The 25,602-nt window shown below is 43.2% G+C and overlaps 1 protein-coding gene across 1 annotated transcript in view; it reads left to right on the top strand.

The window, feature by feature from the left end:
- The window catches only part of MED14 (mediator complex subunit 14), a 34,719-nt gene extending 18,761 nt beyond the window's left edge, over positions 1 to 15,958 (top strand). Inside the window, exons 16-31 of the mRNA XM_064706559.1 lie at positions 264 to 340; positions 1,868 to 2,028; positions 2,307 to 2,453; positions 2,544 to 2,635; positions 3,855 to 4,007; positions 4,206 to 4,475; positions 5,666 to 5,821; positions 6,354 to 6,465; positions 7,079 to 7,210; positions 8,246 to 8,428; positions 9,098 to 9,333; positions 10,013 to 10,192; positions 10,356 to 10,463; positions 10,899 to 11,024; positions 11,631 to 11,820; positions 15,358 to 15,958. Coding sequence (XP_064562629.1) covers positions 264 to 340; positions 1,868 to 2,028; positions 2,307 to 2,453; positions 2,544 to 2,635; positions 3,855 to 4,007; positions 4,206 to 4,475; positions 5,666 to 5,821; positions 6,354 to 6,465; positions 7,079 to 7,210; positions 8,246 to 8,428; positions 9,098 to 9,333; positions 10,013 to 10,192; positions 10,356 to 10,463; positions 10,899 to 11,024; positions 11,631 to 11,820; positions 15,358 to 15,431 — 2,397 coding nt within the window. The 3' untranslated portion in view covers positions 15,432 to 15,958. The remainder of the gene's footprint in view (positions 1 to 263; positions 341 to 1,867; positions 2,029 to 2,306; positions 2,454 to 2,543; positions 2,636 to 3,854; positions 4,008 to 4,205; positions 4,476 to 5,665; positions 5,822 to 6,353; positions 6,466 to 7,078; positions 7,211 to 8,245; positions 8,429 to 9,097; positions 9,334 to 10,012; positions 10,193 to 10,355; positions 10,464 to 10,898; positions 11,025 to 11,630; positions 11,821 to 15,357) is intronic.
- Positions 15,959 to 25,602: the final 9,644 nt, after the last annotated feature.

Here is a 25,602-nt window from a genome sequence, read left to right on the forward strand (position 1 = left end):
AGAGCTGCTTCTCTTAGTACAAAGCACTGCAAAAAGCTTGAAAAGTTGAGGGAAAAGGGAAAATGAGGATGAAAGATGCACTTGTGGGAAGGGTTGGGAAACAACTTTATACCAGTTTTGCACAGACTGTTTTTTGGCTTTCCAGTGCTTGAGGATGTGAAACATCTGTCACCCTCAGGGGGAAATAAAAAAGTCCTTGAAAATGTTGCAAGTTCTTTGCTTGCCTTTTTACTTGGAATAACATTTTTCTTGTTCACTCCTAGTTATCCAATATGGACATTCCTCACCAGGGAGTACAAGTAGAAGGAGATGGCTTCAGCCATGCAATACGTTTATTAAAGTAAGAGGATATTCTCTGTGTTTCATTTTATTACTGTACATACACTTGAGAGGAAAAAAAGAGGCTTGTTTGGAGATAACATTAAGAATATCAGGACAGGGACAGGATTTTTGTTTGGGGTTTTTTTTTCTTTTATTTTTTTGGAGGGATGTTAATACTGTCTGTCTTCTACTTGCATGTGAAGCAGTGCTAGAGAAAGGGGAAAATTAGTGTAGACTAAGAGCCAACTACAGATTTTTCACTTCATTAGCCTAAACTGAGGGACTCTGAAAACAGTTTGACAGTCCTCCATCCTTAAATCCAGGCAGTGCTAAGGAAGAAGTGGTGATGATTCATGATTCATGCAATTTTAGATCAGATCAGAGGCCTACATACTCCATATGGTATTTGACAATTATGTGAAACTGCAGAGGAAAATGCCAGGAATCCCAGAAAAGACAATTGCATGGTAAAGAGGTTGTAGAGGAAATATCTGAGAATCATACAGTAATTTAATAGGTTATTTAGGCCCAAGTGCAGGACTTGGCATTTGTTTTCATGGAATTCATAAGATTCCTGTTAACTTGTTCCTCCAGCCATCTGTGATCTCTCTGAAGGGCAGCCCTGACCTCCAGCATGTTAAGTGGCTCCTTCAGTTTGTCATGATCTGCAAATTTACTATTCTTCTGTATCATATAGGCTACTGAAATAGTTATATTGAAATTCTTAAAAGCAGGCCAATAGTATCTGCCTCTGTGTTAACCCTGAGGAATCCAGCCACAAGCAGCCACTAACTGGATCTGCAACAAATAAAGTTTAAAGCAAAAAACCACAAACCCCAAAGACACCTCCTAGAGTAAAACCTTCATAATTCCTTTTCTGCTGCAGAAATCTACAGTGACATAAAGGCAGCAGTGTCCAAATGCATCAGGCCCTACCTTTTTAACTTTGCATATGAGCAGAGAACTTGTGAGCTGAAGTTAAGGGTAGAACGTGAGATTTCTGGCTAGATCCTCAAGGAATTTGAAAAGGAGTTTGGCATGTTTTTACTTAAGCTTTATTTAGTCTGTCCCCTGAGCTCAATTCACACATTGGGATACGAATAAATTAGTGAGTACTAAGGGAACTGCCAGGTTCTTCATTGCATGTAGAGCAAGCTTGTTCTACAAGGCAAATGAATTCAGATTGCCACAGAACTTAGTTATTTTCATCTTTTTTGGCTTATTCCTCCGTATAAGAGCTTTATATTGGTGAGCTCTTAGTTCACCAGGAGATAAGGACAATTCAACAGATCCTTTAACAGTCTGTAATTTGCAGGTGTTGAATCCTGTATAAAAAGTGGTCTTAGCTCAGAGTGTTTTTGTGACACACTTACTGCAGTCCTTGAAGAGGAACAGGTTATCTCACTGAGCAGTCCAGCTGCCTTTGCCGTTGATTTGTTCATTCTTTCATGTCCAGATTAGGGAGTCCTTCAGGGGATATTAGAAGGTAGTGTTGTTACTTGTGGAACTGCACTGTCTAATGGAGATTTTGTTTTTGTCATGATAGAATTCCTCCCTGTAAAGGTGTAAATGAGGAAACGCAGAAGGCTCTGGACCGATCTCTTCTTGATTGCACTTTCCGACTACAAGGTAGAAATAATCGCACGTGGGTGGCTGAGCTGGTGTTTGCAAACTGCCCTCTGAACAGCACTTCATCCAGGGAACAAGGCAAGTTTCATTGAGGAACACTGGTAAATTTTGTTTCTTTGTAGTTTACATTGTCTGGTACTGTAGTTGTAGTGTCCTGGTGTAACTGGACATCTGTCTGCTCCTGAGATTTCTAATAAGCAGCAGTGTACCTTAATCAAAATTCTGACTGCTGAGTTGATGCATCTTTGTTATTTCAATGTGCTTCCTGGTCACTTGCCACATTTCACTCACAGTCTGTAAACCACAGCTCAGGAACCACGGGGTTGCTCAGTATTTCCCATCTCCTCACACTGCAGGACCAACCCGCCACGTTTACCTGACGTACGAGAACCAGTTGTCGGAGCCAGTTGGAGGGCGCAAGGTGGTCGAGATGTTCCTCAATGACTGGAGCAGTATTGCTCGGCTGTACGAGTGTGTCCTGGAGTTTGCACGGTCCTTACCAGGTACAGAATCACCTCCCTTTTGTCCAAGTGGTGGGCTCACAGATGACTGTGATTTTCTCACTCTAACTCCCTTCCCTCTTCTCTCCACAGACATCCCCAACCACTTAAACGTTTTCTCAGAAGTTCGGATCTACAACTATCGAAAACTTATCCTTTGTTATGGAACTACCAAGGGGAGCTCAGTGAGTAACTCCTAAATGCATTTCAAATGTATGACTGAAAACAGAATGTGTAGACTTAGACTTCTCAGAATTTTGCTGCACAATTTTTCTTTGTAGTGGAATTAATATAGATGAATGTAGAAAAGACAGAGGGTGCCACATTGCTGCTTTGCTCGGTTGCTAGAAGTTCAGTATTTTTGAGAATTTCTATTAGATGCTTTATATTGTGGGAAGGACAGTTGTATGCTTCTGACTGATGAAGACTAGAGTGGCAGCCTTTTTCTGAAAAACTTTGTGTTAGTATTGTTACTGCTAACTGCTGTACTGGGATATATGGATGGATATGTGTAAGCTGAATGCCTAAATCTGCCTTAAAAGAGAGGACTCTAATAAAGTTTTAAATGTAGTGCTGTTCTTTCAATGAGGTGTTCATTGATTATTTTGTAGCAGTGCTGTTCTCTTGTTCAGAACTCTCGCTTCCTCTGTAATATTTGAATTTACAACTTATTAATTAAATAACTGAGTACTTGCTCACATCTTTGTGTTAAGTGCAAGGTAGAGGAGGAAGTAAGTGCATGTTTATTTCAGATTAAGAATATAGTTCCGTGTGCAACTGATGTGAAGTAGCTTGATACACTTGAAATTTCCTTCCTGGGACCTTTGTCTGTTCATTTTCTAAGCTTTTTTTTTTTTAAGAGTATTTTTATGTGCATTTTCATGAGAAGTGTGTGTAAATATATATATATATATGTATATATATATATATGTATACATACATACATATGTATGTTATATGTATGTAAGTAGCCAGAGCAGCAGAATGGACTTTAACTTCCTTACATATTATCCAGTAATGTAACTTAACAAAACCAGACCAGCTCCAACAACTCTCTAATCAGTTTTCCACACCACAAATCTCTCAAGTTCAATTTTCTCTCTCTCAATTTGGCAGAAAAGATTCTTTTGCTTTTTGGTTGAGTTGCTGATATAAGCGCCCAGTTCTGTGGTTGCCAACAATCCAGGCAGCTAAATGGGTGTTAAACCTGAGGGTGCCTTTTTTTTTCTTCACAGCTTCAGCAGCTTTTGAGGAAGGTGAATTATGAATCTTTTGAGGTTTGATAGAAAATGGGGGGAAGATTAAACCTGACCAACTTTCTTGCTATAATCTCTTACTATAACCTTGTTATTACAACCTACTTGTTCTAGCTTCCAAGACCATTTTATGTTTGTGACATTGCAGATCAGCATTCAGTGGAACTCCATCCTGCAGAAGTTCCATATTTCACTGGGAACAGTTGGCCCAAACTCAGGTTGCAGTAACTGTCACAACACAATTCTGCACCAGCTCCAGGAGATGTTTAATAAGACGCCAAACGTGGTGCAGTTGTTACAGGTAATGTTCTAAAATCTTCTATCAAGAGAATTGCAATACACTAGGGAGCTGAATTCAGATTAAGCTGTTCTCTTCAAGGGTGTTATGATTGTTTATGAATCTCATTGCCAGAAAGCAATTTTCCCTGCTATGCCTCATTTTCCCTGACCTTTCCTTTTGGACGAGCTGCCTGACCTCTCGCTCTCCGCTCTGTCCCAGGTTTTGTTTGACACTCAGGCTCCACTAAACGCCATCAACAAGCTCCCGACCGTGCCCATGCTGGGGCTGACGCAGCGCACCAACACTGCCTACCAGTGCTTCTCCATCCTGCCCCAGTCCCCCACGCACATCAGGCTGGCCTTCAGGAACATGTACTGCATCGACATCTACTGCCGCAGCCGCGGCGTGGTGGCCATCCGCGACGGCGCCTACAGCCTCTTCGACAACAGCAAAATCGTGGAAGGGTTTTACCCCGCCCCTGGGCTAAAGGTGAGCACCCCTCTGTTCTCTGGCAGCTTGTAAAGAAATGAGCTTCTCACTTGGAAGTGTGAATGTGAGGTGAAGAGCTTGCTGAAGGTTTTCTTTGTGGAGATCTGTGGTCCTTCCAAAATTCTGGGCGTAGAAGGAAGTTTTTGATTTGTTGGTAGATCTGTTAATTAGTTTGAATTAAAACATTTCCTTTAAAAAAATAACATGAGGTGCTAGGCTTTTTTTTTTTCTTATCTGTGTATTCAGGCATCCTTTTGTTGATGTGTGCTCCAGGATTAGCAGCAGCTGCTCCTCACAGACTGTTCTGTGTGGCATTACAGTGCTCATAAGTTGCAGGTGGGACAATACTCCATGTCAGATGATTCTAGACAGAAACTTCTCCTAAAACAGTAGCCATCAGCATGTGGCAGGAGCCTGTGGCTTTGCTGCTAAATGCAGTGCTGATTCACTCTTCTTTAAAAAGAAATTACTGCACACTGACAGAATACCTGTGCCAGGTATTATACCTGTACCAGTGCTAGTTATACTGAAATACTGTAAAATGGCACCCTTTGAGGAACAGGTTAACTTGCTAATTTTTTTTTTAACTGTTGCAACTGAATATTGGTTTTCTCATATTGCATTTAACTGATCCTGAACATCTACCTCTTTAACAAATGCCAAATGAAAAGCTAGTGGAAAGAAAGAGATTGTAGATATCAGTGTAAAGTGGTAGAAGAGAATGGAAATGGGAAGGTAGACGAGGAATTAATTCAAGAAAGTTGGCAGATTCCTCTGGGTAGAAGAGAATGCTGTGGAGCAGGTGACTTAGATGTTCTTAACCAAACGGGGCAGTTGCAGGTGTGATACAACAGCCCTGTAGGTTCTGGATACTCAGGAGTTGTTCTGGAACAGGTATTTTTAAGTGTAGACTTTTCTTTATCTTTAAGGAGAGAATAAAAATGTTGGTATTTCAATTTACTGGAAATATTTCTTGTTACAGAGCCAGGTGTCTGTTTATTAATTGATATATTTTGCAGACTAATGACACTGTAATTAATGAATGCCCACTAGTATTTCGTTCCAGAGACTTGCCTGTCTCCTATGTGCTGTAGGTGATAAAGGTAGTTTTAAAGCTTAGCAAATACTGCCTTCATTTGTATAGTAAAATTTAAATGGGCAGACTGCTAACAAAAGTGCTTTTTCCACAGACATTCCTGAACATGTTTGTTGACAGCAACCAGGATGCACGGAGACGATCTGTAAATGAAGATGACAACCCACCCTCTCCCATCGGAGGGGACATGATGGATTCTTTGATATCACAGCTCCAGCCCCAGCAGCCACCACAGCAGCCACAACAGCAGGTACCCTTCAGGCAAAATAAATGCTTATTGTCTTCCACAATAGTAGATTTCTAAGAACTTCATGTTCTAAAGGGATTAGCAGTAACAAAATGGAAAGGGAGACTATAAACCCACTCTGCTGTAGAATTCCCCTTCGGGCAAAATGTATTAATTTATTTTGCATTTCTCATTCCAGTGTAAACAGCCCTTAGCATACGAACAGCAGCTTTGGAAGGTCACATGAGATTTGCTGCCTAGAAGCAAAGGACTGAGGGAGGGAAAACAACTGTTTAAGATAAAAGATGGGAGGGAGAGTCAGGAGGCTTTGCTGTTGCAGGGTGACAGATAAAAGGAGAGAGGTACAGAGGTATTATGTCTTTAGAAGAAACTGAAAAGAACAGTGAGTACTAAACAAGATAGTCTAGAAAATCAAACAACTGTGTGGATGAACCCGTAAGACCAAAGCCTGATTAGTATTCTCCTGTATATACTTATTTTTTGTTTTGGTACAAAATAATCAAAAGTTTTTATTGTCCTGTGTTGACAATTTCAGCCATTTGCAAAACAGGCAGGAGCCTCTGGAGCATATCCTCTCACCTCACCACCCACCTCCTACCACAACACAGTGACACCCTCCCCGTCCATGATGCACACACAGTCACCAGGTAGGATGGCTGGGTCCTGTCCTAGAAAAATAAGTCTTTGTGCTTGCATGTTTTTTCTATTATTTGAGCTGTCTTTAGCCCCAGATTAGCCAAGAGAATGGACCTTACACTGTGGGGAAAAAAAGCAGGGTCCTGCCATGCATGTTTTAGAAAGTATATTTTGAAGCTAAAAAATCCCATTAAGTAAAGCTGCTGTCTTTAGTTGTGTAATAATGGGGACATTTCATCATTACTGTTTATAACTTGCTAAGACATAAACCTGTTAATTTTCAATACCTGCTTTTTCAGAAAAGCTTTTCATCACCAAAGTTCTGCTTTCTGCTCCCAGCTGTTGTAGAACAACAGCTGAAAATATTTAAATTTGAGGAAGGGCTGGGCAGGGGGGAAATGCCATTCTTCAAGCCAGATATAATGGGAAGTTTCCTTTGTGTGGTAAATCAATTTGAAAAATATAACAGTCATGCATGTACAAAATAAAGCCATTGAGTGCAAAAACAAATTCTCCTGAATCTTGTTTGCTGTCTCCCTAAAAATGAGGGAGCAGTTGATAGAAAAAAATTAGAACAGAAAGATGGGAAATGTGTATGTCAAATGATGTGATGTCTTTGATCAGGAAATTTGCATGCTGCAAGCTCTCCTAGTGGGGCTTTAAGAGCACCATCACCAGCATCCTTTGGTCCAACTCCTTCACCTTCCTCTCTTGGAATCACAATGGGACAAACAGCTAACTTTGCAAGCCCACATGGTGAGTTCTTTACTGGCAGGTAAATGTACTGACAGGGAGGGCAGATTTGCTTCTTAAAATTAAGTCTTCCAGAGCAGATCTAGTTAATTGAGAAAAAGTCATTGGCTCAAGTAGCTATTTTCATATATGTGAGTGTTAATTGTTAACAGTAGTCAAAAGTAGCTGCATGGCATGTTGAGGTGTTCCTAACATGTTAAAAATTGGCTCTCAGTCACTCCTTTCTGCTTACTAATGTAGGGAAATTCAGTGTGGTCTTGTAGCAGAACAGTGGCTGCAGCTTTTAATGAGCATTTTCTTTTGTTAGATTAGTTAGTGGATTTTCCCTACTTACATTTCCTGGAAAAATAATTGGAACAGGTTAGGAATCCACATACTTGCAATGTGAAAATGTTGTCAAAGTCTGGCTGGTTTGACATATCTGTATGTGAGCAATATGCCTTTTGGTTGTTTCCTTTATTAATTTGGTTGGTTTTTTTGGAAAGCTGCCAAAACAATCCTTTGTGTAATCACAGTGCATTGGAAACTGTTCTATAGATCACAACAAATGAACAGTTCAGATGGTAATTTCCACACATCAACAGTTTGACTGTTGAGATGAGCAAAGTGAGAGAGATGTACCACAGGGTAGGTTTAAGGTTCTGATCAGTCTGTAGAGCAGAGATACCTTTGCAGCAATAACTGTAAGATACTGAATAAATAAGGAACTGTTTGGCTGAGGCTTCCTTTGCTAAGGAGCAGTAGAAGTCCAAATCTGTAAACAAGAGCTCCTTTTGGTTTAGAACCCATTACTTGTTGAACATGACTATTTTCCTTGACATTCTACTTTTTAAAAAACACAGCCTGGAACCCCTTGAAATCTGTGTCTTGATTTTTACTCTCTGCCCCCACTCGTGTGTTTGGTGTGGTTGTAAAAAGTAGTCTGAAAGCTTGCAGGCACTTTCATGCCTTACAGATTTTGGTAAGCCTCTTTTAGATTTTTTATTAGAAAGCCTTTTACTTTTTAAAGAAATAATAATGGTCTTGTAACATCTGTAGGTACCATAGACCCAAGCTCACCCTACACCATGATGTCACCCAGTCAGCGTGCAGGGAACTGGCCGGGGTCTCCGCAGGTCTCTGGTCCATCACCAGCAGCACGGATGCCTGGAATGTCACCAGCCAACCCTTCCCTTCATTCACCTATCCCTGATGCCTCTCATTCCCCACGAGCTGGAACAAGTAGGCTTCTTTATCAGTGTTCTAACTGTGAAACACTCATGTTAAATATTTCTAGTTGTGTTCTTTTTGGTAGTTCTTATGTAAGTCTAACAGTCCTTCCTGTCCTTGTGCAGTAAAATGTCTAAGGAAATTAAGCCTTGATTCTGTCCTACTTCAAATCTTCAATAACAAATTGGAAAAGTGACCTAAAGCATACAGCATAAATGTCAGCAGGATTGATGATAGCTTTTCTTGAAGTGCAGAAATCAGTCTGAAACTATTGAACTCCATGACTAAGAGAAAAGTCTTCAGAGTGAGAGCAATGATAGGCACATTTGCCAACCCAAATACTAACTTTTCACATCATAGCTTTGTAATGCTGCTCTTGCACGTCTGATTTAGCCATCTTTACATCCCATTGAGTTTGTTGTGCAAACTTGCTGTCTGCTGGCATGCTGCAGAAAGAGGAAAAGGGAGGAGGGTTTTAATGTTACTGAGACTCTTTGCATGGGGTCAGGGTCAAAACTAATTCCTTGTCTGTCTGATGCCTATCACTAGGCAGGCAAATTCTAAAATAAGAAGGATTGAGCTTTGGTCCAGAGGGTTTATGAATAGAGATAATTGAAGTGAACATATATCTAATGTTTCAGCTTAAATCCTCCCTTACTGCAAGTCCTTGTGTCCCCACAGGTTCCCAAATCATGCCAACAAGCATGCCTCCCCCTCGGAAACTACCTCAGCGCTCTTGGGCTGCATCCATTCCTACAATCCTCACCCACAGTGCCTTGAATATTCTGCTCTTGCCCTCTCCTACCCCTGGGCTTGTGCCAGGACTAGCTGGCAGCTATCTGTGCTCCCCTCTTGAGCGATTCCTTGGGTCAGTGATCATGAGGAGGCATCTTCAGAGGATCATTCAGCAGGAAACGGTAGGGTTTCAGCTTGAATGGACCTGTGGGTATGTGACTGCTCTGTGTCCTTCAAATCACACACAAACTGAAATGCTTCCAATAAAATAACTGTTTGCTGTTAGACTTGTGCTGTACTTCCAATTTTTGCCATCTGAAGTGTCAAAATTTAGAGAAATCTTTTATTTCCACTTCTTTTCCACACAAATTAGATTTGGTCAGGTGAAATTTGGTAATTGTTAAAATAGCAAGTCTATGACCAAGTTTCAGATCTAAGTCTATGACCAATTATATGATCTAAGTTTCAGATGCTGTGGGTTCTTTGGGTTTAGCATGTCCATTGGGAGTTTACTAGAACAGCCACAGGATTACTGTGGATAGCATTCCTTGGCAGAATTTCCAGAGAAGTGAGTTACTAGTTAATGTTAATACTGAGTTGGGAATGTTGCTTTAGGGTTTGGAACAGACAAATGTGCCTCTTCACTTCTATGGCATTCACTGACAGAAAGAAGTCAAATCTGGCGTAAACTTAATTCTCAAGGCAAATTTACCTGTATTAAAATATCACGTGTTTCTTTCTGGAAAGGGAGGTTGATCACTACAATCTGGGGAGGGAGTGAGTGTGTCTGTCTGTGTGTCTGTCTGTGTGTGTGAGTTTATGCCATTTAATGAATTGACTGTCTATCTCCTTTTTATTCAGCTACAGTTAATAAACTCCAATGAACCAGGTGTCATAATGTTTAAGACGGAGGCACTGAAATGCAGGGTTGCTCTCAATCCCAAAACCAACCAGACCTTGCAGCTGAAAGTAACACCTGAAAATACAGGACAGTGGAAATCAGAGGAGTTACAAGTTTTGGAGAAGTTCTTTGAAACAAGGGTATGTACTGAAATCAAGCATGTTGATGTATTCGTGCTTTGCTTTTAATCTCTGGTGTTGTTTTGAGTAGTCCTGCTGACTTTCACTGGGATATGTAAGAGCTGTGCATGCTGGTTGATATTTATTATCTAAATAGACACTACTAAACAGTGTCTTTCTTTAGGTTGCAGGACCACCTTTTAAAGCAAACACCCTGATAGCCTTCACAAAGTTACTAGGGGCTCCCACACACATCCTCAGGGACTGTGTACACATCATGAAACTGGAGCTGGTAAGTCATCTGTTCTATTTATTTAATTCACCCAACTTTGGTTCTTATATTTTTGAAAAAAAGCTGATGTATCTTTATCTACAAAGACACAAATTACTCTAAATTTATACCTAAGTTATTTAATGTTATTGGAGAAGTTTTCATTTTGCTGCTAGCTTTCCTGGAAACGCTCAGAATTTCCTCATTTAAACTGATGATTCTAAGGAACTGCAGACATGTTAGTTGCAACAGGCACATGCATAGACTGACCAGAATCTTTCTGATTGTGTTACTGTGCTCAGTTCTTTCAAAGTTACTCTGATTTCTCTAAACCTGGCAACATCTGCAGGTTTAGCTAAAGAGGCACATTGTGGTGCTTCCCTGTTTCATAGCTGTGTATGTCACTGACATGAGAACTTTGCTGTTCTTTCTCTGTGCTGCTCTCTCTCTGAGCAGTTCCCTGACCAGGCAAGTCAGCTGAAATGGAACGTGCAGTTTTGTTTAACAATCCCTCCCAGTGCTCCACCAATTGCGCCTCCAGGAACACCTGCTGTTGTGCTGAAATCCAAAATGTTGTTTTTCGTAAGTAGAGCTATCTCTTTTAAAATTCTAACCCTGCATGTCTCTGAGATCATCACGAGTTCATAGCAAAACATGAACCCGCTGTATCTGACAGCTGTAATAGCTGAAAGTGTTGTGCTGTTTGGAATCCTCGATTTGCTTCGATCTCTTTTGTAATGAGTTCGGTTTGTATTCCTACTCTCCTTCCTACTAAAGCAGCTCCTCGTGTTTTGTGTCCTTGGAGAGATGTTGACAGTATATAAAGTTCAGCTCCCTCTGGGCTGCATTTTCAAGTGCTCCCCTTGTGGGTGTTTAGTTGTTCTTCGAGGCACGAACCATGTAGATGGGTGAAGTGCACATTAGTGGTGCTGGGAGAGGAGAGAGGCATGAGATGTTCAGAACAAATCTACATTAGTGCTGTGCCCGAGGCAGTGCTCACTGTGGGGTGCTTTTCAGAAGACAATAGTCTCCACCTGACTGATAATTTCTCTGTTACAGAACTGATGTTTGAAAACAGGGGTGGGAGTACATGCTGTCTGTAGGCCTGGAGTGTTTATCTGTATCAGAAGTTGCACTGAAGTACATGGTCATTTCATTTAACACACTTTTTGGGTTGTTTCCCCACAGCTTCAGCTAACACAGAAAACAACAGTCCCACAGGAAGCTGTTAGTATTATTGTCCCAATTATTTATGATATGGCTTCGGGTACAACGCAACAGGCTGACATTCCCAGGCAGCAGAACTCTTCTGTTGCTGCTCCAATGATGGTTAGCAATATTCTAAAGAGGTTTGCTGAACTGAATTCACCACGACCAGGTACTGTACATGTCCAGTAGATATATTCTCTTCACCCAGACATCTGTGACAAATCTCCAGTGTAAAACTAAACCTCTCTTAAGTCTGAATTCTTCTTGGTTTCTATCTTACTTCTTTAGTGATTACAAACTCCTGATGTGACAGGCAATACATAATTAATAGGAAATACTGGCAACACAGCAGAAGGTTGCACTGATGATTCAGGCTGGGTTTTGCTGTTCTGCCCAAGTGATAGAATGCACCCACCTCTTGTTAGTTAGCCCAACTCTTGCTGCTCAGTAAGAGTCACACTTTTTTACAAATGGGCCTAGAATGAGTCACAAAAAATATGCTATGGCCAAGTGTCAGTTTTCATGGTTAATTATGAAGTTACTCAGCTTAACAGTAGCATGTAAAGGGATGTTAAAATAGTTACCAGAACTTGTCCACGTGCTGTGAATGATTTAAAAGTAATTGCAGTGGTTGTATACTCCTTTGTCAGTGTGCCCACTAGCAGAGGTGCATACCACTGCAGAGTTCTGTCCACCAGACGTGCTGTGAAGTGTTTGAGCTAGGTTGTTCTGAGTGTTCCGTGGGCTGTAGGTAGTGCACTGTGAGCAGCGTTGTGCTTTGCTTTCCCTCTTGTTTGTCATACCTTTTATTTTTCTTTTATTATCTAAAACATGGAAGAACAGTAGCAGGTTCTTTGGGCAGCATGTTGTCTGTTACAGTGGTTTGGGGTCCTAGTACACAGATGGCTCATAAGAACAGTAACTTTCAGTTCTGAAGAACATCATTTTTCCAGTAATCCAGTGAATAGATTGAATCCAGAGGTTGTGAATCCAGAGGTTGACTCTTACTTCTCTTTTGTATAATTACTCATCTCGTTGTTATGCAGTAATTTTAACTATGCTTGATTATTTTGATTGGTAGAACATGAGCAATGTTTACCTTAAATTGGTGTGGATATGCATACATTTCTGAAGCTTGTGATGGGATTTAAATTAATGTGCACTTTCTGTTTAACATGTAGTAATAGTGTAGGTAAATAGGAGAGAAAATAACCTTGAGGGCATGTGGAGTTCCCTGTAGGAGTTCTGTATGTGGAAAAGAGCTGTTGTTTCTGTAGCACTTTTATTTCAAAATACATTGACTAAACTTCAGGTGTTGCTTTTGGAAGTGCTTCCCAACAGAGTTCCCCTGGTGTGGGGAGGGGTAGGTTCTTGCTTTGCTGTTTGTTATTGCCCTGAGTTGTGCTTTAAAGTAAACCCTCCACAAAATACCACAGAGCAAGTAACATCTCCAGCAGTCAAAGCTGCTCTGGAGATGTGTGGTGAGATGTTTTCTGATGGTCACTAGATAGATCAAAATGGACAATTTTTGTTTGTTGTGCAAATTTTGAAGCAGTTTTGAAATCCAGTACAGGGAGCAAAGTAGAGATGGGGGGGAAAAAAGCATAGGAAAAGCATTGGAGCCACAAGCAGAACCATGTCCAGGCAAAGGAAAATGTAACTGGCTGAGCAGAGGAAATTTCTAGTAGTCCTTCCTCTAACTTCCAAAAGAAAGAATGAGTCTGTATGATTTTATTTATTTCCACCATCACCCAGCAAAAGTAGGGTCTTCCCTGAGGACACTTGAAATGCAATTTCCTCTGTTCTTATTGTCAAAACATAAATTATTACAGCTGATCAAAGAGAAGAAGAATACCTTCTTTTCTTGACCATTGAAAGGTGATAGGAGAGCCAACAGGTAAAGGTAGATAGCTGGGAGACTTCTCTTAAAACAGCAGGGCATGGGAGATCCCAGATGTGTGTCCTTTGTTTTCTGATGCTCCTCTGTCTTCTGCTGCTCCTGTGCTGTACCCAGGATTTTCCTGACTTTCCTAACTGTTAGCTCTCTGCTGCACTAATTGCAATCTGCTTGGTTAATAAGGGAATTTTTCACTGTTTGAGTCAGGAAGGAGTAGGGCCTCCCATCGTGCACAGCTGATGTTACTGGCACTGTTGTTGTAACCTGGAATCAGTGTTGCCTTGTTCTGGCTGTATCTTTTTTACCTTTCTCTCTTTGTGAGAAAGTATTTTGTATTCAGCTTAATTTTCCTCTTAATAAAATGGTAGTGCCTGAAAAGTAAGTTCTTTTGAAAGAGTTTTCTTTTCAGATCTGTGGGCAAACACATTCTGCTGTGTTTAACAGTAAAGTGTTGACTCATTGTGAGTACACATTGTCTAAGACCTCTTTACCTATGCCTCCATGGGAGAAAATACTTTACTTTGGGGAAATTGCTTGTATGAACTGAGAGGAAATCAATGCCCTGCAATAAAAAGCTTAAACTTTAGTTGTAAGTCCAAAACCTACAGTATGTAGTGGACATCAATCTGGTAAGGAAATTAAAGTCTCTATGGATGCTGGAGGTGACCCTTAGAGAGGAGCTCAAAGGACTTGTGATGATTCTTAAAGCACTTCACAACTAAACATTTTTCAGTGTCTGTTTTTCAGTGATGCAGTGGATGGTATTTAGCCCAGATTTGTAGCTTTGATATGATAATGACTTGCCCAAAATAATCTTGGGAATCCCTAGTCTGGCAGTTAAGATTAATGCATCCCAACAGGCTCTGCTCTTATCTCTCTCCTCACACTGTTGCTCCTTCAGCAGCAAAATTCAATGTCTTCTAATTGATATTGCTTGAAATACGCAGGAAAAATTCAGCCCACAGTGACCAGGTTACAACAGTGGCTACTAATTGTATTCTCTTAGCAGGAAATAGTAGATGAAAATCACAGCTGCCTGTTGCTTCATCTTTTGTTGTTCTTACTAACCCTTTCACTTCTATTGGTTTTAACTTCTTTAAGCTATTCAGAGCGTGTGTGTTTTTGTCAACAAGTGCTATTTAAAACTTGGGGTAGCTGTGGCTGGTTTTTCCTCTCAGTATTGAATCTCAGCTGTTTGAAACAAAGTCCACCTGCTCTGTATTTTATTTTGCAGTTTGGATGTCAAGGGCAGAGCCAGAGCAATTTGGTTTAAAGATTCCTGGCTGTTGCCCAGTCTTGGAATTAGAAATGTTTCTAAAACTAAGCTTAGGACAGAAAACATCTTCCAGCTGTTTCAGACTTGAGTCTTTCAAAATGTTTAGTTTCTGCTTGTAGTCAATAGAAATAAAACTTGAAAAAGTTGGGTTATTTTTTTCGTAAGATGAGGTGCTCTTAATTAATAACATACAGAAAAAATCGGACCACAGTCCATGTGCAATCAGTTCTAGCATAGACTCAATCTGACATTCAAAAGCAATTAAAAGTTAAGAGCTACTTGCAATTCCACCAGCAGCAAGAGCAGTCCTGCTGGGGAAGCTGGAGCTCCTTCAGCTGGTAACTCCCACAAATCCCGACATCCCTGAGGCTGCTGGGGTTTGGGAGTGGCAGCCTCTGCTCCCTGGGCTCTGCCCTGGGGGCTCGGTGAGGAAGGGCTGTGGGTGTGGGGCTAACCTGACTCTTTTCCCTGCTCCAGAGCGAGGAAGGGCTGTCCGGGGCGCGGTGCTAACCTGTCTCTTTTCCCTGTTCCAGGTGAATGCACAATATTTGCAGCCGTTCGTGATTTGATGGTTAATCTTACGCTGCCCCCTGGGGGGCGTCCCTAGACACTTTTAAAAGAAGGCTGAAAGTGAGACAAAACAGCAAAAAAAAAAATTAAAAAAAAATAAAATAAAGCCTTCAGTTAAAAGAGGACGTTTTAATTTTACCTTTTTTTCTAAGAGCTAACTATAAACTGGCAAACTTTCAGGGATGCACTTTCATCACATGAGTATCACCACGACTTTTGTATAGTGCTGTTGTATAGTGTGTTTTAATGGGAGACACTTCAGACTAGGTAATAGATTGAAGTATCAGCTTGCTGGTAATAGATTTAATATTCTGTTTTATACTATAAAGATTATGAAAATGCCAAACTTGTTTGTTTTTCTGTTTTTCTTATGTTTTGGTGTAATAGTCTTTTTTTAAGGCAGGTCTGTCATTTTTGAATACTGTAAAACTGTGACAAACTTTATATTGAAGCTGTATTTTAATATGACTGCTTTGAATCCTTAAACAATTTATTTGGGCTTGTTGTAAACATGTCCCCAAAAAGCAATATTTAATAAACTGGATTAAAAAATCTTAAACTGGATGTTGTATAATCTTAAACTTTATTTCTCTCCCCTGTAGCCACTGATCAGATCTCTTATGTTCACACTTCCTGCACTATCTCTTTATGTGATCTGGGTTACTCGCACACACACATGCTGCTAACTTAAAAACCCAAACAAATCTTTATTTATTTATCCTCTGGGTTCTATTTGTTCCAAATCAGAGTAGAATAGAGTTGGTCATTTTCCTGGTTGTAAAAAATAATCAGTAACTACTTAAAATGATGCTTCATTTCTTATACCAGGAGCTACATCTCTTCTGTCCCAAAAGTAAAGCGCAGTGGAAGAAAGAACCTTTTGTCATCTTCTATGTAATCTGTAATGACAGACTCTTGTCTTATTGCAGAGGCAGGTAAGGTAGAAGTTGGACCTGCTACCACAAAATTGGAGAGGCTGATCCAAAAAAGAAACAACCTCAGGCTTAACTTCCTGAATTGGATGTTTGTAGATAATTTTGTCAGTAACAACTGAAGGCTCTAGTAATTTAATAAAATGTCCATTCTTAGGAGTTAATGTCATTTAACCATTTGTCCTCCTGGATCAGTATTCTCAAATTTCTATGCAGGTGGTTTTGTGACTTCCTACAACAGTGACTTTCAGCTGTGCTGCCTCCCTGCCCTTGCAGAGCTCTGGCAGCTCCCTGCTCAGCTGAACGATGCTTTAAACTAATTTTAAATACCTTTAGGTGAATGTATTCCAGCCTGCCTTGCTGTCTTCAAGGCTGCCCATTGCTCCTATGACTGTCACAGTGCTTCTTTCTCTGAACCTCTTGCTGCTGGAAATCACCTTTTGGTTGGTGCCCACCTCAGATTTCAGCCTTGGACCTGTGGTTTGAGAGTGGGTTCTGTGTCACTGCTGCTCTCACCTGTCTGGATCTAACAGATGTTTATACAGCTTCTGCTTCTGAACAGCAAAACCCATCCCCTGGAGTCATAACCTGAGTTTTTAAATGCTGCTGCTGCTCAGTTGGAAAGAGCCAATATTTTTGCCTTTTTACAGCTAAACTAATGTTTTAAAAATGAGAGCTGTCACAAGGATGTCTGACAAACACTGGCTGTTGTTCTTGTCACTGGTCTGGTTTTGAGGTGGGAGCATTACCATGCCCAAAATCAACTTCCTGACATGTGAGCAGTACCTGCTGCCCTGTGGGAAGGGACAGGGAATGTTGAGCGTGGTGGCAGCAGAGCTTCAGCACTTGGAAATAAAAGGGAGGGGAGAGGCCTCCCCACAGGGCAGAGAAAACAAACCATGTAACTACTGCCAGATGGTTATGGACTGGCACTCCAGATGATGGGAAGGTTGAATTTTGTTTTATATTATACACAGCACTCAGAACATGCATCACATTTTAAACATTTCTCATAAAAATGAAATTCTTAAGGTAAGCACTACTAGTAAAAGGAAGCATTTCCCACTCACCAGAGACACTTGTTCCTTTCAAAGCAATGACTGTATTTACAATTGCACTTTTAAGTTTTGTTTTCCATGTGTATTTACAACTTCAGTTTTAAGTTTCATTTTCCATGTGTTCAGTCCCTTTTTCTGGCAGCCAGATGATGTGACCACCTGCTGCATTGGGACTATTTGTGGATTTCTTCCTTATGGTGGATTTCTTTGTCAATTTATTTCACTGAAAGTGCTGCAGTGACTCCACATCCTTCAATATTCTAGAGGTTTCTAAGTTCCTGATCAACCCACCTGTGGGACAAGGATGAATTATTGAGTGATGGAATTATAGAGAAGAAAAACAGTTGTTCTGAGCTGATCCAGAGCTCTGGCTTAGAAATGTTAGCCAGTGTCAGATGGAAACACATTTTATGTGTCCAGAAAGCCATTCCCAATGGCAGCCATAGATTTTGTGGCTTTCCAGATAACAAATCCTGATCCTGTTAAAGCTTTCCTCAAGATAGAAAATAGAGAAGAGACTTTTTTGAGCCCTGCAGATACTCAGACAAGGAGCAGAATCAAGGTGAGGTGATGGGGAGTTTTGGTTTGAAACTAAGTTCTAATTCTTTGTTATCTTTCCATGTTTGAGTGTTCCAACGGTCGCCTTTGAGTCTGCGGATTTTTTTTAATCTGAGTTTACAAAGGCTGCAGGGTAACAAGCTCTGATGATAAACTGCTGAGACAAAACAAAGCTCCATAAAACCAGAAGCTGTTTTTCTTTACAAGCTGCAGTTTGTCTTTAGGCATGTGCTCGGTTTCATCTGTCAGTTGGAAGTTACTGTGGTTCACAAGCATTTTAAAGCAAAATCTTCTGTATGAAAAATAGACAACTAGGAGAGTATTTGGGTCCTTTCAATCAGATCTTTGATTAGTCTGTCAAAGGTGTCACTTCAGAAGTTTTGCTACGCTGACCATCTCAGCTCAAGTGGTTACAGTTGTTCGCCTGGCCCAAATTTTCCATCTACCACAGAATTTCAGAGCTTTTTAAGGTAAGAATGTATTTCAATAAATTAACTTGTAATTGAAATGTATTAACCATATGTAGCATCGAGGTTGTAATTACCGAGCAGTGACTCTGTGTAACCCCATAATAGCGATGTAATTGAGACTTTCACATTTAGATTAAATCATGCTGACTTCAAATACGCCATTCTTTCCGGAGGTGCTCCAGCAGCCGCTGGGGGTTTGCTGCTCACCGGGTGGATCATTATTTAGGGGAATGTTTTTAGGGCTGAACTTTGGCTCCGGGAGCAGGTGCTGAGCTGCCCCTCACTGTGTACCGTGCTGTACTCCCAGCTCCTCACGTTCCTCCAGAGCAGGAATTAATTCTTTGGGAAATGACCCTGGTGGAGGCTCTGGCAGGAAGCGTGCGGTCTCTGCTCCGGGAGATAAGGGATGCTGAGAGGGAAGGGCTGGGGGAGGCTGTGCACGGCAGCACGGATGCGGCAGCTTCAGCCTGGGCAGCTTCAATCCCTGCTGTGAAAAACGCCAAACACTTGGTTTTAAAATTTTAAAAGTTTAATAGTAACAAAATGGTTATAAAAATAGTAATACAATTAGAGTAATAATAATTTGGACAATTTGAATTAGGACAATATGAGACGATAGACACAAAGAGTTACAGACAGTCTGGGTACCTTTTTCTGGGCAGCATGAGCCCGAAAAAGGACACACGTTAACAGAGGATTAACCCTTAAAAACAATAGCCTGTTGCATATTCATACACTTCATACATGATGCATAAGTTTCATTCAAACACAGGATTCTGTCTGGTCATCGTCGACTTCTTCCTCTGAATCCTGACAGCACCTTTGAGGCGGGAAGAAGTTTGTTTCTTCTGATAATGGGGCAATAAATTCTTTTTCTCGGAAAGATTTAGGTGTCCTGTGGCTGCTATCTCAGAGCTAGTCCCTTCTTTAAAAAAAGTATCCTACATAGCATAGTTTCTATTTTAACATTTTTTATAACCTAAAACTATATTTAACACACTACTTAAGAGAATTAATACAGCATTACTTTCTAACACAACACATATAATATTCATTTTAATATTTGCCACAAGCCAATCATAAAATACGCATTTTTCACAGTGCCCTAGAACAGGAGCTTGGAGGGGCCTCTGAAGCGCTGGAGGCAGAGCCCCTGGAGCAGGGCTGCTGGAGAGCTCGGCTCACAGCCAATGCTTATTGGAATTAATACCAATATAGCTGGACAAGACATGCCTGGGCTCGTCTGGGCCTTGCTGCTGACCAAAGGCGGCAGCTGTGGTGGTTTCACCCCACAGACACCTTTGGCTGGCTGGATGCTGCAGCTGGGTGCCTGGGGACAAGTCCAGGCAAGCAGGAGCTCAGGTTTACCTCTGGTGGAAAGGCTTTAGGTGAAGTGAAGGAAAGGAGTCGGTTCTGATGGAGGGTTTCGATCCAGAGCTTTATTTCTGGCCCACAGGCCTCTGAATCCAGCACCAGCTCCAACAGAATTCCCCAACACTGTGGTTGCTGACTTTTAATCCCAGGGAGAGAAGGAGGGAAGGGGTAGGGATCCCACCAACCAGGTAAAGGGAGGGAGTCTCAGGGGACAAATGACACCTGGATGGCCCAATGTCTCCAGGGCTGAGAGGCATCTTTTGAACTTTGCCAATCCAAACTTGGAATGCCAAGATTGCCAGACAGCACTCAGCAGGGGCAAGGGAGGGGAAGGGAGAGGTGATTGGCACACCTGGGGAAGGAACCGGGATAACTGAGACAGGCTATTACATCACACCGCAACAAATGCTGCGGGAAATGTGTCCCTGCTGGGTGGAACAGGGCTTCCACAGCGGGGAAAGTGTGCTCAGCCTTGCCATGGGCTGGTTTTACTCCTCCTGCCATCCCCACCTCCACACGGGGCAGTGGAAGGGCTGCACTGAGGCTGCCAGAGCGCCGGGAGCTACACCCGCACCTGCACTCTTGGAGGGCAGCGGCTGAAGGGGGAGCTCGTCAGAAATCACAAAAATGGGGTTGTGAAAGCTCCAGGGTGGGAAGGGGGCTGCTGACATCCCTGCCCTGTGTTAGGGCAGGCAGCTCCCTGAGTTCAGGGGGGTCAGGCAAGAAGGGGTCCCTGCCTCTCCTGTGCCCCACACGGGGATGTGACTCCCTCATGGATGTCCAACCTCCCTCATGGATGTCCAACCTCCCTCAGGGTCACGGCAGCTGATCAGAAACAGACAAGGAGTCCTGCCCACCTTCGGAAAGCCTGCCCGTGGCCCTGAAGAGCTCAAAGCTCCCCATTGTGATGAGCTGGTGTGTGTGGGCAGGGAGCCCCACCTCTCACCTGCAGCCCCCCGGGACCCCCGGCCTGCCCAGGGCACTGCGGCCCTGCCTCACTGCACAACGCTCCTTCCTACACCTTTTATTTTTGAGACTTCCTCTGTGATGAGTATGCTGCTGAAAGCAGCTGGGAAGTTGGCAAAGCAGTGTTTAAAAGAGACAGAGAAAAGTACTCCTGTCCTTTGAAGCTGATTTTGCAGCAGAAGGAGGGACGGGGCGGCTGGGGGGCTGCAGGCCAGGCTGGGCCTTGCTGTGCATTCAGCACAGATCTCTGTGATGTTGATCCCAAAAAGCAGGGACAGAGCCAGCCTGGCACAGTGCTGGGAGCTGTGCTGCTGCCTCTGGTGCTGCTCTGCATGTGAGCTCCCACCTTGCTGCTAGAGGTTACAGGGGAAGGATAGGATAGGATAGGATAGGATAGGATAGGATAGGATAGGATAGGATAGGATAGGATAGGATAGGATAGGATAGGAAGGGACTATTTCAGTTGGAGAGGACCTGCAAGGATCTTCTAGTCCAACTGCCTGACCAATTCAGGGCTGACCAAAATTTAAACCACGTTGTTAAGGGCATAATCCAAATGCCTCTTAAACACTGGCAGGCTCAGGGCATTGACCATCTTTGCAGGAAGCCTCCCCCAGCATTTGACCATCCTCCCAGTAAAGAAATTATTCCTGATGTCCAGTCGAAATGTCTCCTGACAGTGTGGGTTTGAGCCATTCCCACGCATCCTGTCCCTGGATCCCAGGGAGAAGAGCTCAATGCCTGCCTCTCCATTTCCCCTCCTCGGGAAGCTGCAGGGAGCAATGAAGGCGCCTCTCAGCCTCTTCTTCTCCAAAGGAGACACGCCCAGAGTCCTCAACCACTCCTCACAGGACGTTCCTTCCAGCCTTTACACCGGCTTTGTTGCCCTCCTCTGGACACAATCAAAGATTTCAACATCCTTGTGAGACAGGCCCAGCACAGAGGGATAATCCCTGCTGGCATCTCACTGTGCCATGGCTGGAGCACCCCGGGATGGGCTCTGCACTCCTGGCTGCTGGAACAGCACTGACTCCCCCTGATCCCTTTCTGCAGGGATCTGCAGGGATCTGCCTCCAGCCACTCCTCTCCCTCCTACGAGGCCTCTGCTTGTGAAGTGCTGAGATATTGTAGGAACTTGTCAAGGTTTCCACACCCAGCTGGGAAACCACATTGTTCACCATGCATGTGCCCCCACAGAGGCTACTCCACAAGCTGACACTGGGATTATCCCACTGGTGCTGTGGAATAACACTCTGACTTGCTGATCTGTGTAAACATCAGCTGGCAGGACAGATACATCTTGTTTACTTACATCTGTGCTCTGTCCTCCCATCAAAAGGAGGACAAGGACAAGGCAAAGAAAAGAGGTGTTTGTGCACATGTGCCATCAATGATCTTGAAGGAAAAAAAAAAGGAAAAATGGATGTATGCTTTAATTCCTTGGACAGCCTGTAAAGCTGATACCTGGGGATTTAGCTATGTGAAAATAGCTATTATGACAACAGTACTGTGTGAGAACTGAAGTGTAACTCCAAATACTACTGAGACATCCTCCCCTCACACTGAAGCAGCTGCTTAAGCCTAGCTCAGTCCTGCTTGGCTGTCACCTCAGTGCCCAGAGGAGAGCTGCCAGCTCCAAACTGAGAACCAACCCATGTTTGAACCCAGCTCTACCCTTTCCACCTGCTTTGCACCCAGAGTTCAAGTTTTCCAGTTCAGCTCTCCATTAAGGTGTCAGGACACCACACCAGAAGCTGCTCAGTGGCTCTCCCAGCAGCACCAGCCCAGCAGCTGGAGGATGTGCCAGCACCAGGGCTGGGAGAGAGGCCTCAGGGCAGGAGGGAAGAAGCAGCCAGGGGCTGTCCCTCTCCCAGCCCTCTGCAGGACACTGCGCACCTCTGGGCCAGTCCCTGCTGCCCTCCTCCCTCTGCTCCCTTCACTCCTTAACTTTAACATCAGTCTTTGAAACAGCTGAGGCTGTGAGGATTTTGTGGTTGTTGTTCTTTGCGCCAAAGAAAGAAGCAAGATGCTTCTAAAATCACAACTGCTGCGGAGAAACAGCAGCCCTTGTGTTCTCCAGCATCACGGAGCTCCAGCAGCAGGCAGGAGTCAACTGGGAACCCAAACTCAGACCTTGGCTTTTGCCAGGCGACTCTTGGCCCCTGCAGTGGTCCCACTGCTAAGTTTTCTGCTTGGCAGGAGGCTCCAAAGGGTGGTCTCTGTTTGGGTGTGTTTTCCTAAAGTGGATAAAGTGGATCAGGTTTGATTTGCTGTGCAGCAGCTGCAGGACAGCAAGATCCCTGGCCCTGAGTGGGACTGCTCCACGGAGATCTCTGCAAGCTGAATTGGCTCAGGGTGGGTGTGGAAGCGTTTGGGTGTGAGTCAGTCAGGGATATTTGTCCCAAAGGCCCACATTGGGCTCTGTCCCTCTCACTTTGCAGTGTAGGCACAGTCCCTCCCTGTCACAAAGCTCCAGGATGAATGTACAGGCCTAAGATGCACATTCAGGGTAGCTCTGGATGCTTGGAAACAATAAATTCCTTATGATTTCTGTGGGCTGGAATTTACCTTGGAAGCAACTGTTGGGTAGTGCCTTTCCTTTCATGGTATCTCACAGACAGGGACCAGGGCAATCTTTAGAAATAAATTAATTATTTTCTATGCTCTAGTTGCCCAGATCCATCCATAGTTGGTCATAGTCAACTTCAATTTGTTTTAGATTTGAAAACACACTTGGTAGCTGTGGAATAAGGTTTGTGAGTTGCTTTTCTTGACACACTTTTGCATTTGTTTTTCTGCTTTGTTTTGTTGCAGATGGGTGCCTTAAAAAACCCAGAGTTTGCCCACACACCTCCTGCCTCTTGCTCGCTGCACAGCTTGGCACAGCGTGGTACCATCCGTGTGCAGCTCTTACCCAAGAGTCAGCTGCTCAAACAGGGAAACATTTCTGAAGATTTTCAGGGATAATGTTGAAGGAATCAACCTTTTATTCAAACACACTGTTGTTTGCAGCACGCAAATAGCACATCCTGGGCATTCTGGAAGAGGATTATTCCAGGTTGTTTAATTTAATTTCAAACTCCAGTGGCATTCATGGTGGGTAGTGACTGCAGACAGAGTTTGCTGAGGCCTGAGGTGACCCATCAGCCATGTGGGTATTGCTGTGCAGATTTCCTTGGCTTGTGGGCAGATGAAAGTTTTTGGGCCAGTTTGGTAGAGCACAGCAGCTCTCCTCCATCCTTTGAACTTTTGGGACTACAGACATCAGCAGAAAGTCACAGAGGTGACCCTGACCAGAGGATTCCCCAAGAGTGCTCTTTGCTTTCACAGCACACAGCCCCACACTGTGCAGGGTGTCTGGGGGCAGCAGTGCCCCCAAACTGAGCTCAGCACAGTCATGGCCCTGCAGGGGCACTGCTGCAGCTCCTCCCTTCTCTCTGGGGGATTGGAGACCTCAGTGTTCCTCAGAAATGAGAGTTTCTTCTTCCTCATGGCCAAAAGGATTTGAGAGGGAGACACGAGATTCACTGTGTGCAGTGCAGAAGGCGCCCTGGCTCATACAGCTGTAAAAAGAAAAATAAAACAAGGGGTTCTGCTTTGGATTCCATAAGAAATGTAGGACTGGCAGTGCCCTCCTGTGTCTCCAAACCCAGAGCCATTACAGGCAAATGTGCTGTAAAATGCTGTTTATAACCTTGGCAGGCTGTGTCTTAATTACAGGCTTTTGCCTAAACTCCCAAGGCCTCCCTGAATCCCCAGGGAGGGAGGCTCATGGAGATCCTCACTGCTCTGAGCTTTGTGGTGCACTACAGAGATGAAGTCAGCCAGAGAAAGCTGCGAGCATGAGGTGATATTTGTAAGAATCCAAGTAAAATCCCTGCTCTTTTCCCATCTTGTTTCAGTCCCTTTGGGCAGAGTTAGGAGCAGAGTCAGGCAGCTGCTCTAAAGTTGTGATTTTAGAAGCATCTTGCTTCTTTGTTTGGCACAAAGAACAACAAGAAAATCCTCACAGCCTCAGCTGTTTCAAAGACTGATGTTAAAGTTAAGGAGTGGAGGGAGCAGAGGGAGGAGGGCAGCAGGGACTGGCCCAGAGGTGCCCAGTATCCTGCAGAGGGCTGGAGAGAGGGACAGCCCCTGGCTGCTTCTTCCCTCCTGCCCTGAGGCCTCTCCCCCAGCCCTCGTGCTGGCACATCCTCCCTGCAGCTGAGAGGGAGCCAGAATATCCTTCCTGCATCACTGTTTTCCTTCAGTGCTTTCCATACCTTCATTTTTAACGAAAGAGATCAAAGTCTTACTCTGATTCTCTTCACTTTTACAAATTTTCCTCCCCATCTGAATTGCACGGGCATTCAAATAAATAAATAAAAGTATTTTTATTTTATACTCCTCCATCCCATCCCATATCTTTGCCAGGGTGTCCCATGTTGCCAATGCAGGCTCAGCCTAGTTCAGGGAGTGGCAGAGGGCAGCTTACAGCTGATGAAATGAAGCTCACCTGAGCTGTGCAGGAACAGATCAGCCTTGGAGAATTCATTCATGTGTCCTCCTGAGTGAGGGATGTCCTGAGGAATAATGTCCTATGTAGGAATAGTTAATTCCATCAGAATAGTCTTGTCCATTTGTGCTACTCCAACGCTGGCAAGAGGTGCAGATTATAAAGGACTTTTTGAAGGATTGGAGTGCAGGGCCTACAGTGCTTCAAAAAACAGAAACATGGCCAAAGCCAAATTTTATCAGAGACCAGAGAAGAAGAGCTTAAGGAGAAAAAAAAATGGAATTAAGAATGCATATGTGTTTATTTCCCAGCTAAGATTAAGCTGCACGTTACAGGGAAATTCGTAAAGGAATTT

Source organism: Zonotrichia leucophrys, chromosome 1, assembly GCF_028769735.1.
Source record: "Zonotrichia leucophrys gambelii isolate GWCS_2022_RI chromosome 1, RI_Zleu_2.0, whole genome shotgun sequence".
Lineage (NCBI taxonomy): Eukaryota > Metazoa > Chordata > Aves > Passeriformes > Passerellidae > Zonotrichia > Zonotrichia leucophrys.